Raw genomic sequence first — 22,500 nt, 5'->3', positions numbered from 1 at the left:
AGCTTGGAGGAGGCTAGCGGCTCACTAGTGAGGGCCCCGGCGAGCACCTGGTCACCTGTGGTACCCACACCAGCTGACGAAGCTCCGAGGGGCTGTACGGTAGGTGGGGGCCCCACAGGAGGGCAGGAGGGGCAGGAGGGCCTGGATGCCCCACCCCAGAGGGCCCCTGTCCGAGTTCACCCAGCCTCAAACTCAGGTGTCTGCAGGGGCCTGCCAAGTGCGCACAGCCTGTCTGTGTGGGGCATCTGAGCCCAGTTGCTAACCCAACACAAAGCCACTCCCTGGACTGAGGCTGGTGGCGGGCCCTCCAGGGGGCAGTGCCTTGCCGGCCTCAGTTCTTGCCAGGGAAACTAAGGTCTGGGTTCGGCTGGAGCCCTACCGTCAGGGACAGAACCCCTCCGTGAACTGCTCTGCATTTGAAAACCATCCTGCCCTCACTGCCATCCTCGCTGTGACAGTGACGATCTGATGGCCATGGGTGGCACGCTCATGAATTAGACAGGAGCCTAATGATGCTGCTTCTGTCCACGCTGCGCCTTAAAAAGGTCATATTGAAAAGGGTTTCTTGGGATCATATAACTCAGAGGTGGTCAGGACTTGGGTGCACACGGGGGGGACGAAGGACGTTACGACAGGCGTGCTGTCTCCATCTTTCATGTTGCGTTTTCCACACTGCCTTGGAAATCAGAGATGGCTTCCAGAGAGCGCGAAAGACAACTTCATCAAAGGAGAGAGAAAATTATAAGCCTGATTTATCTTTAATGTTATACATCAAAATGAAATTCCTGTGATAGGTGGCATGTGCATCAACAACAGGGACGGCTTTTGTCTTTGCTGCATTTAAATGAAAACGTCCCCCTAGATATTAATATGTGGACTTCATTTGTTAGCCGGCTAAGTCAGGGACTTATAACAAAAGCTTTGTAAACAAAAGATTAAACTGAATCGAGCTTTAGAAAATGAAAGGAAAACAAGACTCAAGTAATCACAGATCAGACTGGGGCTGCCCAGATAGAGATCGGCACCGGCCACTGGAGTGGAAAATGTTTAATTGAACTATTTCATTACGCGAAGTTTACGTCCCCCTTACAGAATCAAAAATATCTGTACCACAGAAGCCCTTCCTTCTCCCCTCTGAAAAACCTGGCCCTCCCAGCACAGATGAAACATCTAACCGGGGACCCCTCCGCCCCCCTGCCCACATCCGCTGTCCGCCTCTGAGCCGACAGGTGCCTGGACGTGGCCTCAAGGTTTGGGGTGTCCAGAAGCCTCCCATCCCCAGGGTACCCGCTGCCCCACAACTTGGAACCAGCCTTGTGGCAGCCACTACCACGAGCGGCCCACCCCCCAACCCCTGCCCCTTTACTCACCTTGGGTAACCTTTCAGGATCGCCCGGATGTCTTGGGATCACCTTCTGCAACCTCTGAAAACCGTAATCTATGGTTGGCTCATTAAGGGCTGTAACAGGACAGAGAGATGCGGGTCAGGCTCGTTACTTTCATGCCATCCACGACTCGCTGACTGCAGGCTTACCAAGAAAGGTGCAACCGGCGTTTCTGATGCTCTCGAAGGCAAGCGGCCCTCAAACGCACGCTCTGTCTTAAGGAATGGGTTTCCCCCCTTTCTTTTGCACATAAAAGCAATGATGATTTCTAATCTATAATTAGACTAGGAAGAAAGTCAAAGGGTGACTCAATATATTGTGGAAATGGTGGGGCCGTCAGAAAGTTGCAGGTCTTGGGGCCATAGGTAGCAATCACCACTGTCAGGAGCACTGTCTACGTCGCACGGTGCCTTCCACACCGGCCAGGGATTTATGGGAAACTGGCAATTATGACATATGTCCGGCTATTGCTGGCTTCAGATTTATCCCTGTGGTCCTTTTCTGTCTAGCATATTGCGGAGCACAAACCAGGCAGAAGGAACACTTACTCTTGCAAAGCTTTAATAATCTGTGAATGGCTGACTACAAGCTGATGTAGGGCGCTATCATTCCACCAGCCCCACGAAATTGCCGGCCACAAATAGTAATTAATCTTTTTATCCCTCAAATTGTAATTTTGACTATGAACTGTGCACAGCCATAAATCAGCGGCACACGCGCCGTGTTCAGTGCATGAATCACGCCGGGACTCCATCCGACTGCACACTCCGTGTTTAACAAGCTTTGTAAGGGAGCCATTGGGCTTTTATTATGGCTGTGCCTGACTCCAACAAAAACTGAGCCCAGAGGCCTGGGAGACGCGAGTTAAGATGGAAATACTTTATTAAGAGTACATTACTTCTCGATGTAGATAGCGTTTTCCGTGGAGTCACGCCACGGTGCATGGCGTGACATAAATCAGGCTTTCTGAGACTAATAAGACCCGCCACCGTTTCTGCGACGCGCCGACCCCGCAATTTGGGCCATCGCTCGTTAGTCAGCACGTAATTTGGTGATTAACGCCACGCAACCCAGCGGGCCCGCCAGCCTGAGACACACGGGCTACGGCTGGAGGGAGGAGGAGAGGGGGCGCCTCTGCATGTGCTCCCCGAAATAACTGGTCACCGGTTATCCACCAGAGCCCGGGCAGCCGGCGGTGGACGTCCATGGCGGGTCCCCCGCAAAGCCACGTCCCCGGAAGACGCGGCGTGCGCTCAATACCGGGCCTGAAAGTTGAGGACCGCGATATGATCTGACATTCCATCATCCTTCCCGGAGACAAAGGTCCGCACAGGAATGTGAAGTAAGACATTTTCTTGTTAATAAAGCATTGATCCGACGTATTGATTTTACATGACACGGCTTTGGCCACGATTTCGCCCTCTTTTTTTTTTTTCTTTTTCCCCTTTTCAAATAGTGAAGCTCTTCAACATGCCCCAGCATATGTGACATGGCAAAATTTCTAACTCTCTGTGATGTAAATTCTATATGTGTAAAACCACTTCATAATCAAACCATTAATCATCAGAGGCTGTCAGTGTTGACTTGGGGGACAATTTGTCATGTCTCTACCTGGGCCGGGACCAGGGTGTCAAGGCTGGAGAGCACGGTACACGAGCAGCAGGGGGAGGACGGGCCTCACCCAGCCACAGGGTCCAAAAGGGATGAGATCAAGTGTTACGTTTCTTGGTTAGGGAACAACAACAAAAAAATGACGGCCCACTGTGCATTTCTCACATGTCAGGGTTTCTTCTCTCTCCCAGCTAATCACCATGACTGTTTGACTTAATGTATCAGCCTGATGAGAGGTGATCAGGAAAGATAGATGGGCGGCCACTATTGATTTCATGCAAATGCCCCTGACAGGTGATAGGCGCCTTAATGCAAGCTCTCAGAAGCTTTATGACCTGTAATAATAACCGCACACTCTCATTCTGGGAAAGACATTTTTCCACCATTTTCAGTTCAGCTGATGCTCTTCGTTTAGGGCCAAAAATATTTTAAAGCAGCGAGGTACCTTCCACCTCTGGCCTCTAAGAGCCCACTGAGAGCGTTTTCTACCTTGGACGCGTGGCCCCACGTGAGCCGGGCACTGGGCAGGCTGCTTGGAAGATGACGTCACTGGGCGCTGGAGGTCTCTGCCAGGCCAGGCGGGGGCAGGGAGGCTGCTGCAGCCGCTGGGAATTCCACTGGGGGCTTGGCTACTGGAAACCCAGTGAATTTACATGGAAAAATTAGAAAAAAAATTGACCTTGTCTTGAAACTACAGGAGAAGCGATGCCCATTCCAGGCTCTGGGAGGTGTTTGATCCCTGGGGTGTGTGTGTGTGTGTGTGTGCGTGCCGGTGCGTGCGTGTGTGTATGTGTGTGTCCCAATCGGCCTGAATGCCTCCCAGAGCAGCTGCGGTCTGAGGAGCCCGCTGACCACCCTCCGGGTGCCAAACTGCACTGCACCGAGCCCCCCACTCCGTGCCCAGTGGACAGGGCGTTGCTGAGGCTCTGCTAACAGCAAATTCCACCAGTGAAGGAAAGGAGCCCGGGACCCCTCGCACACATCTCATAAATCCTCGGCGCGCCGAGTTTACAAGGCAAGGCCCAGCCGGGCAGGGCAAGGCTCGGGCACGTCCAGTCACCGAGCACCGAGCCAGGCCAATCAATACCACTTTCCTGTTTCAGAACTGGGTAATTATGAGGGGGAGAGATTGCCTGACCTTTCACCTGCACTGCATTACTTTGCTGATATTAAGATAAATTGCCTGATTTTGGGTAAACATATGCTGCAATTCAGACTGTCAGCACTGGTTTGCTCAGGGATAATTTGTATTGATCTCCCCGCTTCTTCCCAATTCTGCTTACTGACCTCGTGGATAATTAGAGAAGGAGCCTTGTGTGAGCTCAGGGCGGGGACGGCGAGGGGGGTGTGGGGGGCGGAGAAATATGAGGAAGAAGAAAGCGAATTTGTTTTATGTTAATATTTGAAGGTCTTCCTCCCGCCCGCGCATCTGTCAGCGTTGGGAGAGCTGTAAATTAATGTACTTGGTTCCTGAGCAATTTATTGCAAGTCTCCAAACATGTGTGACTGGGTTAAATTAATTTAAAACTCTGCCTTAAACACAACAAAAACAAATGTTATTTTCTGTGGGAAGGAGAGAGAGGGGGAAATAAAAAATAAAAAAAATACAAAACAAGACATGTCTCCAAACGTATCCCTATGCGTTCAACTTGCGGCTGGGACCTCCACGGAGCTGCACACGTCTTGGCGGATGAGTTCTGCAGTGACCGCCTCGCCTCCCCCCGCCCCCGTCCCCGCCGCCCCTGACGTAATTAGTGCCGTGATTTGTTCTGAATTCAAGTCTTGCTAAGAGGCGCTGCGCGTATAAAAGAGATGAATGCGCACACGAAATTATATCATTTAAGATATGTCAGATTATAAGGCTGTTGTATCAAAAGTTATAAAACAAATCTCCCTTGTGAAATATCTCTTTATTAACCGTGCCATAAGATATTAACATTCCTCATTTAGCGGAGGGCCTTTTATCTGTTTCAAATACATTATTCGTCCCTTTTAGAGATAAACTGTATTAATATCCATCTGAGCAGGCTACCGCGGCCTAATGCATAGTAATTTTTGTTGGAGAGCTTTTATTTTAGAATAAGAAAATTACACAGCAATAAAATCCAAATGAATCAGAGGGCTAGCCCCAGCCAGGAATCACATTCCAAGCCAAATGGGGCCAGCAATCAGGTGGCCTGGGGCAGGCCAGATACCTGGCACGGGTCACACAGACACAGCCTGACACCGCCACAGAGACCCCTCCCCGAATGCCTGCACACTACCCTCGCCGACAGCCCGGGAAGGACGCACATTTAAATGTATCTGAGCGTGCGTGCCAGAGTTAATCTCGTTACTTTACATGCATTAGAGTCATAACAGAAGACGCGTTCTAAATATTTAAGTCACGCCCGAGTACTGGGGGATTAATCATACGGCAATTGATAAAATTTTAACGGTCGGCGATGTCAGTTCACGTTGGGACGGGCAGAGCTAACGTGGCAGCGGACAGACGCGGTGTCAGGGCGCCCCCCCCCGTCCCCCCCCCCCCCGAGCTGCAGCTGCGGCCGGCCGGCCAGAGAAACAAGTCAGCCAATGGGCCGGGGTCCGCGCAATGTCGTTTCCGGTGACAGACGTGGTTTTCGTTTGCGTTTTGATGGCTTAACCCTCTCTGTCAGCCGCCACCCCTGCCCTGCAGTCGGAGTTCACCTCCAATACGCCAAGATGTATATAATTACGTGATGAGACCTGAATAGCAAGGCCGTGAACACGGAAACCCAACGCCGCAGAGGAAGAGGGACACGGTCGGGACCTCTGGGTCGGAAACAGCAGCTCAGACTGGAAAAGAGATGGCGTGTGTGGCCTACGAGTGTTTCCCTACAGAGCAACCTCCCCGGGAGGGAGAGGGCCGGCCGGACAGCCTCAGTCCGGGTCACCACCCAACATTTTATTAAGCAGCTACTACGCACTGGGGCTCAGACTGGGGCAAGCCGCCCCCACGGGGAGCTGGAGCGACCCCACTGCTGCTGCAGCTGCCAGGGGCTGCCCACTCCCAACCTGGGCCTGGAGGCACCCTGCCGGCAATGGAGCTCGGGCCAGGGCAGGAAGGCCACGTCTTCCTGTGCTGGTCACCTCCCGACCGCCCCGGCCTGGGGGAGCTGAGGTGGACAGCAGCCCAGCCAGGGCACCGTGACCCTAACTCGAAGCGCTCCTCGACTCAGGGTCCCTGCAGCCACGTCGTGAACCACGCAAGGACGGGGTGGAGGGGCGCCCACAGGTAGGAACCCCCCCCCCGGGGCCTCAGCCCCACCTTGTTGTTGTTCAGACCGAAGCCAGCCCCGGGAGCTGGGAGAAGTTTTTGGTTTCGCCCAGACGCCCTGAGAGAAGCCGGGCTCGACAATAAAAACAGGAAGACATTCATTTGCTCCGTCCCAGCTGCTGGCTGACGCTATTAAAGCGAGTTCCCGTTGCATTTCAATAATGATCATCTTCCTGTAACTTCCCAATCATGCATTTGTCATAATGCCGTCATTTTCCAGCTCCAAACAGATCCTCGTAATGAGGCCGTTTTTCACATTAGCAGCATAACTACATAATCAGAACATCTGCAGGTCCTTTTTTTTTTTTTTTTTTTTTTATCCGAGGGATGGGGATGCTCGTCAATTAAGGCAATGGGGCTGGTTAAATAAGATACAGTGCACGTGAGGAATCGGGGAACCCGGGCCCTGCCCCGGCAGACGGCAAGCCTTCCGTGTGCCTGAATGAACACAGGTTGTAATGTGTAAAAATTAAATAAAGTAAAATTAAATTGCTCAATACAAAGACATCCCTCTAGAGGGTGTTAGTGATTTCAGTGACAAAGTGCTATTTGCTGACAAGTAGTTTACACATTAACCAGCTGAATCCAAGGGGGGAAAAATGCCAATAGCAATTATATCACCTTGAGGTTATTAAATGTCCCACTGATAAGTAACTAGGTGAACTTGACCAGGTGATAAAGACCGCTGTGAGCGTGTGATTGCGCAGTGAAGAATGCGCCTCCGTCCCACTGTTTTCTCCAGATAGCTTTTCTTTCAAAGATGACGGTATAAAAAAAAATGTTGCATTAAAAATGTGTGGCCACCGAAGACAAAATTGGTAGTGAGCTCCCCTCTGGATACCTCACCCTCATCAGGACCCCTACATCACGCCCCCCACCCCCCAGAAACCTGCTGCTTTTTTTATCCCCCTTCTCCCTTTTTTTTTAGGCTTTAAAATGATGCTAAGTTCTCCACTTTATCATCCACTGTCTCCTCCAAGCGCATTTCATCTATAAGAAATTCAGATGCTCGGGAAATTAAAATTTCAAAGATCGGCTGCAAAAAAAAAAAAAAAAAAATCAATGGGGCGAGATCAATGCTCATAGAAATTTCATGAACTTTGAACTGATCCGGGCATGATGATGAGAGGTGGCTGGAGTTTCAGGCAGCTGATGGCTCCTCGCGCGGATGAAACACGGACTGGTGCGGCCGAGAGGAGGGCCGCATTTCAGATGGGTTTCTGCTTTCATATTTTGTCCGACAAAAAAAAATTAATTTTTATTCTATTTCAGTAACAAGCAGAAATGGGGAAGAAGGGGTGGGGGGGTAGGAAAACATCGGCCTTCCAATGCGGCCTGGAATGCCCCCCCCCCCACTTCTTAAGAGCACCTAATGCTTTGCGCATTAACGCCGCCACGAAATGAAATCGGCTCCCTCTGCAGCCGATTGCAGGTGCAAATTAATATTGTAAAATGAAGATCAATACATGGACAGGGCCAAATCAATAGTGGCTAAATTATTGCTGCATTTTCCTCCTCATTCAAGATGAGTTGTGTTTTCCTCTCAAAGTCAATACTTCGCAGCTTTTCTCATTAATTTCTCAATAAATTTGGCAATGAATTTCAATCACAGAACTCGGCAGGGTGAGTGAGCCAGCCAGGGTGGCCTGCCCGGGAACACAAAGGCCACGCGATTCCGCATCGCTCATCAGAAGGCGCCACCCTGGCTCCCCGGCCTGCCCCCCTCCTGGGGGGCAGCCGGGTCACCCCTGGGAACAGACCAGAAGAGCTTTGGGGGTTCCGCCCTGTCTTCAACACCAAGCAATGAACCCCAGGTCGCCCTCATCAGACTGACGTGGCGTTTCCCGTACCCGGCGCGGGGTGGTTTCCCCGCCCGAGGTCGGCCTTCGTTTCTCACTGTGGTTGCCCCAAAAGCCCCTCCGACCCGCTTAACCCCAGGGCCCTTTCCGTCACCAAGACTTCTAAGGACAGGCCAACGCCTCGCCTGACTTCTAGTTGGAAAGACCCGGCACCCGCCCCCCACTCGCATGGAGAACACAGCTCCGCGTTCCCACTGACGGCCCAACCGGCCACAGGCACGGGGACCCGCTTCCACTCACCAACGCCCGACAGCGGATGGCGGCATTGTGATGTGACATGGAACGCAGTAAAGGGGACAGCTTGTCTTCCTTGTTACCAAACTAAAACCCCGCTGACAACTGTTGGATTGCGCTCAAAGGAGTCTATTTACACTGTACCTCTGAGAAGGCATGCACGGGTTATGGCTTCTCTAGTCCTGCCCAGCGCCCTCCACCAGGCCCAGCCTGGCACTAAGGAACAGAGGGCTCAGGGTTTCCTGGTGGCTTTCTGGCCCCGGGGGGGGTACATGCCCACGGCGATGGCTGTGTGGTACGGGCATGGCATCTCCCACAAAGCTGTCCAAGCAAATATTACCCTCTCCTCCACCGACTGCAGGGCTGAGGACCCAGGGAAAGGACAGGCTAGCGAAGAAATCAGGCCAGGTGCCCTCTGTGGTCCCCTTCTCTAAGGGATAGTCAAATGTCCGGCGTGACCGACCCTCTGGGAGATACGGGACACCTGCCCAGTGAAGAGCCACAGGGCAATGGATGTACACACTTCACACTGGCCTAAAAGATCTCTGCTTCAAAGGCGAGCTGGAAAATGACCTCCCAAACCCCTACCCTCCCCAGACTGGGTGTCCCTGCCGCAGAAAGACCTGTCCTCCTATGTTCCCGAAGCCACCAGCACCGCCCTGCCCTGGGGAGGCACTTGCCAGGCCATCGGGTGCCTGCTCAGGGCTCTGCCCTTCTCCTTGCCCACAGTGCCAACCCCTACAGCATGGCACCTGCCCTGCTTCCTGCAGGGCACAGAGCAGGTATGCGAAATAAGGAGTCACAACTACAGGCTTTCTGAAAATACAGGCTGATGGTGGAAGTCTCACAACAATTTCCACTTTGAGAAGCTAACATGATCGTCACCTTTCTCGGAGGTCTACACGGACACTCGCTCACGGGTGTCTCAGAGCAGCGTGTGTCGTGACACCCAAGGGGCGCATCACCGATGACCGGATGACAGGACAAGGCCCCTCCGACGATGGAAGACTCCGCTGCTGTGCACAGGGAGGAGGCTCTGGGGCACACGACGACGCAGGGGAGGCCTCAAACCGTCACTAAGGACCACACGGGGTAGGGACCGTCCAGAAGAGGCCAATGCACAGAGACAGACAGGAAGTAGATGCGTGGTTGCCTGGGGCGGGGGAGGGGGAGGGGGCACGGGAATGGAGAGGAAGGGACCGGGATGCCTGATGGACACAGAGTGGCTCCTTGGGTGATGAAAATGCTCTTAAGTGAGCTTCACGGCCGCACCCCATGGTGACTCTACTAAAAACCACTTCGGCATACGCTCGGGGTGAAGTCTGTGTTATGTGAGTGACATCGACATACATTTTCAGTGAAAGTAGCCTCTCTAGTGTGGATGGGGATCTGTGGGCCAGCCACACCTGGACTGGGGGCAGGCCGCCGTGGTCTGCGTGCCATCAGGTACTGTGCAAATGCCTCGAGGCCCCCCTGGCACGAACGAGGCAGCCGTGCCACGGGGAGCGGTGACACAGGGAACGGGCCCCCACGTGCCCTGTAAAGTGGCTCCCGACACCGCCGCCCTTTCAGTCTCCACAGAGGCATGCCCACCTCCTGGCATTTCGGGCTGAATACAGAAAAGGAATGTTCTCAGAGCCTTTCAAGACATCGCCAAGAAAAACATCAGTACTGGAATCCCCAAACCACAGCCCTTGAGCCCAGAGGATCACGTGTCCTCATGTGCAACAGTCCTGTTTCTAGATAAGGGGCCCTGAAATCCCACACCGTGTTGGGGTCCGAAGGCCTCTGCAGCCGCGCCCAGGCCCCCTCCTGACCCGGGCAGCCCCGTCCGCGCCCAGGCCCCTTCCTGACCCGGGCAGCCCCGTCCGCGCCCAGGCCCCTTCCTGACCCGGGCAGCCCCGTCCGCGCCCAGGCCCCCTTCCCGACCCGGGCAGCCCCGTCCGCGCCCAGCCTGACCCGCTCTCTGCTTCCACTGCCGCGTGTTCAGGGTGCACCTGCCCGGCCACCTGCATACCCCCCTTCAGGGGGCCTCTCAGAAAACCCCACAGCACCTCAGCTTGCCTCTTCCCCAAGGACGTCACCACTTGTGACTATTGTGTTAACTTTTCTTCTGCCTGAGTCAGCTGGGTTGTAAATGGGGTCATGCATCAGACGCCTGGTGCAGCCCAGAGCTGGGCTCTAGGTGAGGACACGGCTGCCTTCCCTGGTGACAACCATGGCCACGTGTCGCCTACCCTGAGCACCGATGAGCCCAGAGGGTCCCCTCCTTTTCTGGATCAATGGCAGTGCCCAGCTGAGAAGCTGGCCCAGTGGGCAGCAGGTGAGCACTGAACACCCCATCACGTCGACTGTGAGCATCGACATCCCAGCCTTTGACACCATGCTCATCATCAAGATGGATGTCAGCTGGCATTTCCCAAGTGCAAAAGGAAGAAGGGACATCATCACGGAATCCAGTGGTGAGGACAAGAGGCGGGCATGAGTGACAGCTGGATGCAGGTGGCCCACCATGGTGTCAGGGCTCAGGCAGCCAGCGGTGTCACTGGGACCGGGACCACCGAGGACAAACATCTGAGCTCCCTGAGGACCGGAGCACCACCTCCCAATACGTGCATATCTCACCCTCGTGGTGTTAAGTCAGTTTTAGAAGTTACCTCTATTGAAACTGACCCCCAGCACACAAGGCAGCACATGGACAGTCTGGGACATGCTGCAGGCTGGGGCCCAGTCTGTCGGGAAGCAGACGCGAGGTCGCGCCCGTCGTGACCACGGAACACCAGGAGCTGCCCCTCGCTGGCATGGGTCCCTGCTCACCAGCCCAGCACCAGCAGGCCCAAAGGTTACGTACGAGGTTTCTGCACTGTGGACATCTTCATGAGAAAAAAATACACAAAGTTGGTCTTCAACACCAGGGGGAAAGTGAGTCTCACAGCTAAAGTGTCTGGCGGTCACCAGCGCCGGGTGCGTGGGTTCAGGAGACAGACAGGAGGAGCGTGGCACTGCCAACCTCTGGCCCCTCTGTCCCAGGGCTATGACAGGACAGCTGAGGGGCGTCTGGACAAGGGCCTTCTCCTGGGAGAAAAAGGGATGAACGATGGAGAAGGAACCCAGGAGAACACCCACTCCCAACGGCCTCAGCGCCCTGACTTCCTGACCTCCCTGGCGATAGGACAGACACCAAGAGGGGCTGCCCAGCTGGATCCCTGTGTCTGGCTGTGGGGTTTCTGCATGTGGAAGAGGATCCGTGTGTCTGGCTGTGGGGTTTCTGCATGTGGAAGAGGATCCGTGTGTCTGGCTGTGGGGTTTCTGCATGTGGAAGAGGATCCGTGTGTCTGGCTGTGGGGTTTCTACATGTGGAAGAGGATCCGTGTGTCTGGCTGTGGGGTTTCTGCAGGTGGAAGAGGACCCGTGTGTCTGGCTGTGGGGTTTCTGCATGTGGAAGAGGATCCCTGTGTCTGGCTGTGGGGTTTCTGCAGGTGGAAGAGGACCCGTGTGTCTGGCTGTGGGGTTTCTGCAGGTGGAAGAGGACCCGTGTGTCTGGCTGTGGGGTTTCTGCAGGTGGAAGAGGACCCGTGTGTCTGGCTGTGGGGTTTCTGCATGTGGAAGAGGACCCGTGTGTCTGGCTGTGGGGTTTCTGCATGTGGAAGAGGACCCGTGTGTCTGGCTGTGGGGTTTCTGCAGGTGGAAGAGGATCCGTGTGTCTGGCTGTGGGGTTTCTGCAGGTGGAAGAGGATCCGTGTGTCTGGCTGTGGGGTTTCTGCATGTGGAAGACGTGCAGAGTGAGGAGGACAGTGTCTGGAAGGGAGAAGAGGTGACCCCCCGTCCCACCAAGAACACCTAAAGAACTTCCTCCAAAGATGGGCTGGACCAGTGGCACCAAGACCCGCCCGGCGGTGGAGGCCTCTGTATTAAACTTTGACACGCTCTGCAAGGAGCCTTCCAGAGCTGCACACACGCACAGATCCCTGGGAACCAAGTCACTGCGCATGCTCGCTGATGGCACTCAAAACTTGTGTTCACATCGCCAGTGGTCCCTGTCACTGACAGCCTTTCGTTTTGCTGTATTATCGAAAAACCATTCTCAGAAAGTTAGAATGTTGCATTTTCTACAACTGATTGGAAGGATGACTTTTTTTTTTAAATGTACTTTTCCTCAGCCTGACCTTGTGAGGTCTCAGCCTCAGCCTGGAGCAGCTATGTCTGCACAGGTCCAAGGACTTCCCACAAGTCAAGCCTGTGGAGGAGAGCAGGAGCCCTCCCCCCACAACTGCAGTGACACGCCCTCCCTGTCCACTTCCAACCCGCTGCCCACGTCCAGCTGCACACCCAGTCCCACAGAACTGGCAGAAGGCTGCGGGAGGCCAAAGGGAAGTGCGTAGTGACGGTCAGCTCCCGTTTCTCCTCTTCAAGGGGCCATGGGGCCATCTCCGCCCTCCCTTGTCAGGAGAGCCGCACGCTTCTGTTTAAGGGTCTTGGTGACATCGGGGCTCTGACGCATCCCCAGATCCACGCTGACGTCTCATTGTCACACCTTGTTATCTCTGCTCTACTCGGCACTTAGGTTGGTTGTAGTCATCTTGCCGGGCTTCTAAATGGTCATTGGCTCATAGCCTGCCATCCCACTCTCTCCCTGGGCCCTTCCCACATTGTTCTTAGGGGTGCAGCAGGCACCTGACCAACCAGCAGCTCAGACCCCGATCCACATCTGTGCAGCCGGGCCTCCCTGGGCCTCCCGGGTGGGGGCAGCGAGGCGGGACCCTGCCCACCCCAACTGGCGCAGAGGGCCAGGCCCGCCTCCCTGCACACCCAATCCCCACAGTCCCTGACTGGAGCGCAATGACCCTTTTGTCCTTTGGGGGAAGATGAATAGCTGTCTCCTCTCCTCGCCATTCCGTCAGGTTCGGGGCTGCAGAGTCGTCGATATCGTCACCTTGACGCGGAAACTCCGTGATTTATCCACCGGTGTCTCCTCCCGGGCGAGCGCCGCCCAGAAAGCATGGCCAATCGGGCGCGGGGGGCAGACTTTGGTCACAGCCACTTGGAAAACAACCAAAGCCCCTCTGATGACAGACAAATGTGTCTTGTTAGCAACTGCCCAAAAGCGCTTGACTTGTACTAATAACAGAAAGGCCATGCTGGTCACCGTGGGTCCAAAGACGAAGCACCCTGTCACCAGCCTGGTTGGGAAATTAGCAAATAATGTTCTTTTCCTTGATAAATGGGTGACAGCTCCCTCTCACCAATCATTTTTAACATTTTGATGCGTGCCTACGATCCCACTGGAGGAGCAGAAAAGTTTACTGGCCTCAATTTTCAGATGATGAATGGAAGCCTCTAAATGTGCGATTTCTGTATGAGGTATAGTTCATTTTAAGCAATTCTAGTAAATGGGTGTCACTGATTAGGACAAATCGTCTACTTGTGCCATAGCACAAACGGTGTGTCTCATTCTCCTGGTCTCCGTCGAGACAGGGAGCAAGGGGACAGCGGTGACCCCAGGAGCCCCGGCAGACCCACTCTTTAGACGGACGCACCATTGAACCTGCACGTCCAGCACCCACTGGGCACGCCGGCAGATTAACTGGCCATCCCCGGTCCAGTGCTGAATTGCATAACGTACAGGCGGGCACCCTCTCTTCCCCTGCGGCCGTAGGAAACCCACGCATGACCCCCTCCCAACACCGCCACTCTCAGACCTGCACACCATCTCGGTAGGTGGGCAAGCTTTGCCCTCTGCCACCGATATGAGAACAAATGACAAGAGCTGGGGTGGGAGGGGGAGCTGTGGGAGGAGGAGAGGCGGGAGGTCAGGTTCTGGGGTATCCAGGTCACCATCCTGGCTCTCCAGTCCTGTACAGGGTCTCCAGAGGGTCCGAGCTAAAAATATGCACATCCCCACTTGTTCTGCCCATAGCTAATCGCCTATAAAAGCAAGGGTGTCTGCCCTCCCAGGGGACCGCGGGCTTCCACGGACACCTCCCTCTGTCAAGCTAGGACCAGAGCAGCCACACTGCAGAAAGGGCTGGACGGTGCCACCCAGTGCCGCTGGGGGGTGATGAGGGGGTCTCACGGGCAAGAATGGATGGGGGGTGCCCAGGAGTAACTGACTGAATTGGCTGGATGCATGCCCAAACTCTCAGACTGGTGATTAAAGTAGCTGTTCCTCCAGTGCACCCACATAGGTGGTTGGAAATGCATGGTGAAGATACTCAGGCGGTTTCAATCCGAGGGAACGCATGAGCACGGAGTGCAACATAGTAACAACAATGTGAACCGCGGGAGGCAATTAGGCACCCTCTGCTGTGTGGATACAAGTAATCTGTTTGAAGAGCGCTGGCCTGGGAGACAGCTCGTGGCGCTGGCCCTGGTCAAGGGCGCTATTGACTCTACCGTGCGTCACCATGCTGTTGACAGAATTGCATCTTGACGCACACAAAGCTCTTTAAACCACTTCAGAAACACGAGCACCTTTCAAGGGGGTGAAGTGAACTGGGGGGTGGAACAACGGGAGCCGGCCAGAAGCTACGGTGTGGGTCACAGGCAAGGGAACTGTCACCTGCCACTCCAGGACAGCACCTGAGGACAGGCTGTCTTCTCCCCAAAACCCCCTCCCCGCCCCATGACATGGTGCCCATTTAAGGCACAATCTGACTTTTTTTTTTTTACTATTAAAAAGGCAGAAAACATAAACACTGTATCAGAAAGGACACAAACTGTTAGCAATTACTGGTTGAGGAACGATGTCATAAGCTTAACACTGAATGCAGGTCTTAGTGCAAAAAATAATTGTTTTTATGTCCCCGGGACACCATCCGGCAGACAAGTTCCTGTCTGTGCCCGCTGTGGACACGTGTACTATCGGCTGCCAACGTCTTCCTCAAGTGACCAGATTTGGCCTGTGGCGGATGACATGTTGACTCCTGCTAATTTATGATAATTTCTTTAATTGAGCAAAAAAAAAATCTCTAAAATGAGGGTGAGCCAGCCAAACATTTGGGTACAAAGGGTCAGCGGCAGGCAGGAGCCCCGCCTCCCTGACACGAGCCACCCCAGTGTCCTGGAGGACTCCGCGTCAAGCAACACCACCACCAATGAGCTGGACCTCCTTTGCGTCGTGGGAACCCATCCCCCACAACAGGCACGCCGCATCCCACGCACGCTTGCGCAAGAACGCCTCAGCCCTGGCTCCACCCTGTCTCTAGAAGGAGCTTCTGTTCTGACATCATTTCAGCGAGAAGCAGACGAATTCCAATTCGTCTTCATTCAAACAGCACGGCCGTGCCTCTATTCTAATTAAAAAATAAGGTCTTTGATTGCTCTGAACAATTGGGTGTTTCTACCAGTGAAATTATGAACGTGACACTGTTCACTCTGCCCCGTTACCACGGGTTTCTTGAGGTAGGCTATTCCGGGACCACGTTAATTATTATTAAGCAAGTAAATGATACACTATTAGACAAATATTAAAACAAGCGTGGCGCTCAGGTATTAATTTGCACTATTCGCTTTTAAAAGGCGGCAAAATATCTCATTAATTTAATTTTAGGTGCCCGGCATTGAGACTGCATTTTACAGTCGAGAAGGCAATTTACTATTAACTGGCAATTACATACAGAGTGATTGTTAATTCTGCTCCTAAGTGCTACCCGCTTGAAAATTGTTCTCTCTCTCTAATTTCTGACCTTCTTACAACAGGGGTGACGCACGCTGGGAATACAAAGGACTAGTATGGAGGAGCCGGACATGTCATTTGTGACTCATTCTTTTAATTCACCGTGCTAATCAACTGAACTGCCACTGCTTCCCAAGGTAATTGTGTCTTTATAGTACTTGAAAGCAGCAGGCAGAGGGGCCTGGATGGATGGCCTTGGCCCACCTCCCCATCCCCGGGGTGGGGGGCTGCGGAGCGCCCACGCCCACTTGGGGTTGACTGATCGGGTCTGGGTCTGAAGAATCTGGTGTTTCTCAGATCACTGTAAACAAATCATTTAGGCCTTTCTCCCCTTGGAGGGAGGGGCCCCTCCTCCATGCATGCTCACAGGTTCATTATCCCCGAGGGGGCTGGCTGCTGGCGGGAAGGTTCAATGTGAGGGTGTCCCAGCAGCCTCCGGGCCGGGGGGATGGGGAGGGGGGCACTGATGGGAGCCAGATGCCCAGGGGACGGTGCCCTCCCCGCAGGGGCTGCGCGCCTGAGTCCTGCCGTGCAGAGGAGGGCTGGCTCGGTTTTCAGGGGTGGGGGAGGCAGTTCCCAGTGATTACTTCGTTGTCCCCATCAATTTCAGGGCCATGCAAATCAGACAGAAGCTTCCAGGTCAGACAGGTTATGACCCCTGCTTTCCTCTGCTCCCTGAGAGTGTAGGGCCCCGTATCCCTTACATGGCGTTTGAAATGTATATTCCCGTTAATGATTGGGGTGGGGGAGGCAGTAAATTAGCCTCCTGCTAGCAAAGGCCCCTGCTCGCTGAATGGTTTCATTGAAGGCCCGTTTCGTGGGAGAACTCTCACGAAGAAAACCCCCAAGCCTCAGGCAGCTGAGCTTCTTGAACCTCTGGCCCGACAAGGCCAATCCTTGGAGTGGACCTCACGTCCACTGTGGAAATAAAGATGGTGGCTGCCGGAACCAACTCGGGGTTAAACGCCTTCCCTTAGGGGGAAGCGGGGGAATACCCCAGACGCCCTAAGAGGCGATCACTGGCCCAGGATAGTGCCCTGCCCAGCTGGAGGGCAGCAGGGGCTGCAGAGGGGGCTGCCCCGACAACCCCCACCCCGCACACTGGCCCTGGAGTGGCCCCTTCCCACGTGACACCTGCTGGCCAGTGACAGGCGCCCCTCCCCCAGCTCCCTTTCCAAAGGTACCGATATTCACAATGCTCAGCCCACGGTCCAGTTCTGCTCTCCCCGGAGGGGTCAGAATCCTCAGGCGTCAACAGGCAGCAGAGGGAGGTCGATTGGACCCTCCCGCCATCGCATCTCAGAAGAAAGTCACCACTGCCAACAGCCAGCCTGTCTCCCTGCCCCAACGCCCACGTGCGTGGAGGAGATCTGAATGCCAAGGTCCGGCTGACGAAAAGATATGCTGAGGCCCCCATGCGGGACCTCAACCACGAGGACCCGACAGTCCAAGGGGGACAAACTGTCCATGTCTGTCTGTGCAGAACGTGGGTGAGTCAGCCTCACCCACAGACACGCTTCCTTCAGCGTCCCAAAGCGACCCGGGACCCAAGCATCACATGACAAACATAGGACATGGCTCCTGAGGGGATAATAAACGTCCCTTCCTTTCAGGGACTCAGGACTTAGACAGAAGGTGTTCCTTGGAAACCATCTACAGGAGGCACCCCTCAGCTGAGCACCCACCACGGGTCGGACACAGCCCCTAACTTCTCCCTGTCCCTCACAAACCCACGGGTGGGGCGAACAGACATGGCTCTCAGGGGGCCAGAGCACGGGCACCACCTGGCAGAGCAGCGCTGGACGCCGCGGCCTCTGCAGCCGGACGTTCACGGCCAGACATCCCGGGACACGCAGCCCGTGGCCGGCAGCCTGCACAGGGACACATGCTAAGCATGTGAGCAGGTGCGGCTGCAGCACGCAGGACACGGGCCCAGCGCAGTGGTGCTGAGAGAGGTCCCCCGCCCGGGGTGGCCTGCTGATGTCCGTCCCCAGGGACCCTGCTGAGGTGTGTGCGTGCCCCCCAGGGTGGCCGAGTCTGTCACCCCTTCCGCACGCCTTCCCATTTCCATACACTAGAAGGCTCACAAACTGCTCAAGCCGTTCTCTCTCAGGGTCTGGGCCTCAGCGGGGACCAAGAGCAGCCGGACCCCAGTAGTGGGCCAGCCCTGGCTCCTGTCACTCACAGCTTTTTGCCCAGGGTTCTTCCTCAGTTCTGGACTCCTGAGAATGTGTGCTGGTCCCCTGGGAGAGAGTGGCCCCTGGTGTGGGGCAGGGACCCCCACACACACCTTGACCACATGCAGGGGTAGCTGAGAGGCTGAAAGAGAAGACAGCTTCTCCCATCGTGGACTCCAGGTATTGCTGGCAGCCCAGACTGGTCCCGGGGTGCCCCTGGATCTACATCCGCACTTCACATGCACTCTGTCCCTCCTAAGAACGGGTAGAGTGAGTAACCTCTACTCACTCTTCACATCCTAAAGTGGAAGGGACCTCGGGCCACATGTCACCTGCCTCTAGGCCAGAGGACAGCCCCACATCTCCATGGGAGGCCAGACCAGCACTGGGGCACCCTGCTACTGGTGATGGAACTGTCCAAGCCTCAAGACCAGGCTCCTGCCATGGACTTCCGGCCACCCTCACTGCCCACACCTATCAAGGACGAGTCCTCGACCCTGTCCCCCTCACGGGGTTTCAGCAGGTGCCATCCAGGGTACACACCTCTCTCAAATGTTACAGATTTTGTACTTGGCTAGGACAGAAATCCAAGTCCTAACACACCTTACATGTATTTGTGGTGTTCCTCGCAGTGAGCTGGAAGGAACCCCGTTGAGTGAGCGTGCCCGCGGAGGGCGTCGTATCAGACAACTTCCGGATGGCTAACGGGTCGGTCACTTCAGAGGCCACCCTTCCCAGTGGTCACTGGTCTGAGACCCTCGCAGGAGCAGCAGCAGTCAGGCGTAGGGTGCGACACCCCAGGCCTGGAGCAGAGGCCTGGCTCACGTTGGAGGGGGGGACCTCGTTTGTAGGGTGCGTGACCCTGGACACATGACTTAACCTCTGAGTCTCAGCTTACACAAAATGAGCAGTAATGACATCACGGGGCAGCCGCACAAAGTGACACAGTGGGCTTGGAGGGCCCCACAGCACAGGCTGGTCCCACGGGCAGCCACACCTGATGGAAGCAGGGTGTGACTCATTACTGATCACCCCACCACCTTGCTCCACGGCTGAGAAGGTGGAGGGCCACCTGGGAGGGGCCTGAGGTCACGGCTGAGAAGGTGGAGGGCCACCTGGGAGGGTCCCGAGGTCACGTGCCAGAGGAGCTGCCAGTCCACAGCGTCTCGCCCGCTGGGACAGGGACACACACACACACACACACACACACACTGTGCACCTGACGGAACCCAGCCTGTGGGTCCAGGGGCCTCCCCAGCCTCACAGCAGGGCCCGTCCATGCGGTCCTAAAGGGACAGCGATCACGCTGCCACGGAAGTAGAAAACGTGCACTCACCAGTGTAGACAAACCGTCCCGGAGCACCTTTACAGAACTGCTTGGACTTGTAGGACAGGGTGACTTCAACAACGCCAGGAATGTGCCTCGGTGGGGTCTGGACTCGGATGGCGTGGGGGGTTATCAGCTACAAAAACCACACAGTGAGCAGGCTTTCAGCGGCGCTGGCCCTGAGAGGGGGGACACTTGCCAGTTGGACATAATTACCAAAATGAGCTAAATTGGACCATCGTCTCGGGACGCCCTCTCCTAGCTGTCACCCCGAGATGCGGGATCTAGTCCTTTTTAAGAAAAATATCTACAAATGATCCTGGGTTTCAGTTTTCAGGAAAGGCCACAGGGCATCATTCATATGAAAATTGCCACCATATGTCCCCTTAAACCTGCTTCTGGTAATGCAAACACTAATTGTTCCAGTGTATGCAGGGACCTCCTACTGCAGGTTTGAAACCCCGGGTTGGGTGGAGGCGGGGTGGGGGGGAGGGGCATTCTGGACCAGCCACTGGAGAACATCCGCTGGGGGGGGGCGGTGAAGTAGAGTGCCTCGTGTCCATGCACGAGTGACAGCCGTCCAACCCACCCACGGGGTTGGGGGGAGGGGCATTCTGGACCCAGCCACTGGAGAACGTCTGCTCAGGGGGGGCAGTGAAGTAGAGTGCCTCGTCTCCATGCACGAGTGACAGCCGTCCAACCCACCCACGGGGTTGGGGGGAGGGGCATTCTGGACCCAGCCACTGGAGAACGTCTGCTCAGGGGGGGCAGTGAAGTAGAGTGCCTCGTGTCCATGCACGAGTGACAGCTGTCCAACCCACCCACGGGGTGCGGGGGAGGGGCATTCTGGACCCAGCCACTGGAGAACGTCTGCTCAGGGGGGGCAGTGAAGTAGAGTGCCTCGTGTCCATGCACGAGTGACAGCTGTCCAACCCACCCACGGGGTGCGGGGGAGGGGCATTCTGGACCCAGCCACTGGAGAACATCCGCTGGGGGGGGCGGTGAAGTAGAGTGCCTCGTGTCCATGCATGAGTGACAGCCGTCCAACCCACCCACGGGGTTGGGGGGAGGGGCATTCTGGACCCAGCCACTGGAGAACGTCTGCTCAGGGGGGGCAGTGAAGTAGAGTGCCTCGTCTCCATGCACGAGTGACAGCCGTCCAACCCACCCACGGGGTGCGGGGGAGGGGCATTCTGGACCCAGCCACTGGAGAACATCCGCTGGGGGGGGGGCAGTGAAGTACAGTGCCTCGTGTCCATGCACGAGTGACAGCCGTCTAACCCACCCACGGGGTGCGGGGGAGGGGCATTCTGGACCCAGCCACTGGAGAACATCCGCTGGGGGGGGGGGCAGTGAAGTAGAGTGCCTCGTGTCCATGCACAAGTGACAGCCGTCCAACCCACCCACGGGGTGGGGGGGAGGGGCATTCTGGACCAGCCACTGGAGAACGTCTGCTCAGGGGGGGCAGTGAAGTAGAGTGCCTCGTGTCCATGCACAAGTGACAACCGTCCAACCCACCCACGAACAAGCTCCCTTGGAAGCGCCCGATGCCGCTGCTTACCTCGCTCCACACCAACATCGTCCCGAACACAACTTGTAGGCCGTCAAAGAAGTTGTCTCCGATTATGATCACGGTGGCTCCCCCCGTGGTCCAGCCTTCACTGGGACTGATGGCCTTGATGCATGGAGTGGCTGCTCACACAAGACAGAGAACGCAGACCTTAGCACCCTGGCCTGCCACGCTGGCCACTCTCTGACCACACCCTGAGCCACGTGGGCGCAGCAGGAGGCCAGGCCAGGTGAGGCCGTGCCTCCGGGTGCCTCACAGAGGGCCCCCAATAGATCAGCACGCTGACAGGTTTAAAGCAAACTATTCAATGTTTTATAAAGCGAAGGCCAAGCCACAGAATACTAGTGCGCAAGAGGAGCAAAAAAAAAAAAAAAAAAATTGCTTGATGTAGCAAATTATGTGTCAGGGCAAATACGACTATTACAAATGATTAAGCATCGCGTGCACGCGGCACGTCGATTTATCTGCGCGGCTGTCCGACTCCACACAGAGTCCATCAGAGGCGCAGAGGAGGCTGCAGGGGCAAACGCCTGGCATTCCCACTCCTGGTGAGGAGCTAACTGGGCTGGGCTTCTCCATCCACGAACTTTGCCTTTTGGTTCAAAACTTCATTTTCCTCTGCCGCTCCACAATGACTACTTTTACACGTTTCACGGGGGGGGGGGGGGGGGGGGATTAAAAAAGAAACAAAAAAACAAAAAACAAATCACAAGCACTCTATGAATACTTTTGTCAAAGGCACACGTTCACATTGTACATCTAATGTTGTTTGTGGACAGGAATCCCCAGCCGAGGGCCTGACCTCTCTTTGTCTCCCCCAAGCCCTCGCATTTGCATGAGTTATTACAATGGGGCTGCCTGCCTGGCCGGCACATAGGCGGCCCGCTGGGGGGAGGGGAGGGGAGGGAGGGCCTCAGCGGAGGGAAGGCCTGGCGGCCACAGCCAGGGAGGCAGGCAGGAAGCCCAGCATGGGTCTCCCAGCAGCCGAGGCCCAGCCTGGACAGAAGGCCACAGCCTCGTGGATGCCGGCTTTGTTCTGGCCTTTGATCAGCCCCTCTACAGGGTATGGCAGACCTTGTCTACTGTCTTTGATGGCCTTTTGTAGGCAGGCCCCATGCAAGGCAGGGGCTGCTGAGACACATGCTGCCCACCACCACTCAGGGCACACACTCTGTCACTTGCGGGGGCCTCTCCTGCCTGGCTAGGGTGCCCCCCTGGGGACGCTGGGCCCACTCTGCCTTTCTGCCTTTGGTCCACAGATGTGCAGGCCTGTGGGGTGGGTGCTCGGTGGCCCCTAGGACTCTCCAGATCTCCTCCCAGTGTTGTCTAGAAGGCGCAGGTGCTCCAGGCCTCTGGCCCCCATC

The 22,500-nt window shown here is 55.5% G+C and overlaps 1 protein-coding gene across 8 annotated transcripts in view; it reads right to left on the bottom strand.

The window, feature by feature from the left end:
• The window catches only part of EBF3 (EBF transcription factor 3), a 123,210-nt gene that overhangs the window by 12,075 nt on the left and 88,635 nt on the right, over window positions 1–22,500 (bottom strand). For all 8 annotated transcript variants that reach the window (XM_066355062.1, XM_066355064.1, XM_066355066.1 and 5 more), the window contains exons 9-11: window positions 21,128–21,258; window positions 19,576–19,702; window positions 1,371–1,459 (exon numbers count right to left, since the gene is read on the bottom strand). In XM_066355062.1, the coding sequence (XP_066211159.1) occupies window positions 1,371–1,459; window positions 19,576–19,702; window positions 21,128–21,258 (347 nt within the window). The remainder of the gene's footprint in view (window positions 1–1,370; window positions 1,460–19,575; window positions 19,703–21,127; window positions 21,259–22,500) is intronic.

This window comes from Saccopteryx leptura, chromosome 13 (assembly GCF_036850995.1).
Source record: "Saccopteryx leptura isolate mSacLep1 chromosome 13, mSacLep1_pri_phased_curated, whole genome shotgun sequence".
NCBI classification, from domain to species: domain Eukaryota; kingdom Metazoa; phylum Chordata; class Mammalia; order Chiroptera; family Emballonuridae; genus Saccopteryx; species Saccopteryx leptura.
Note: the sequence above shows the minus strand (reverse complement) of the source record. Positions and strands in the feature narration are given on the sequence as shown.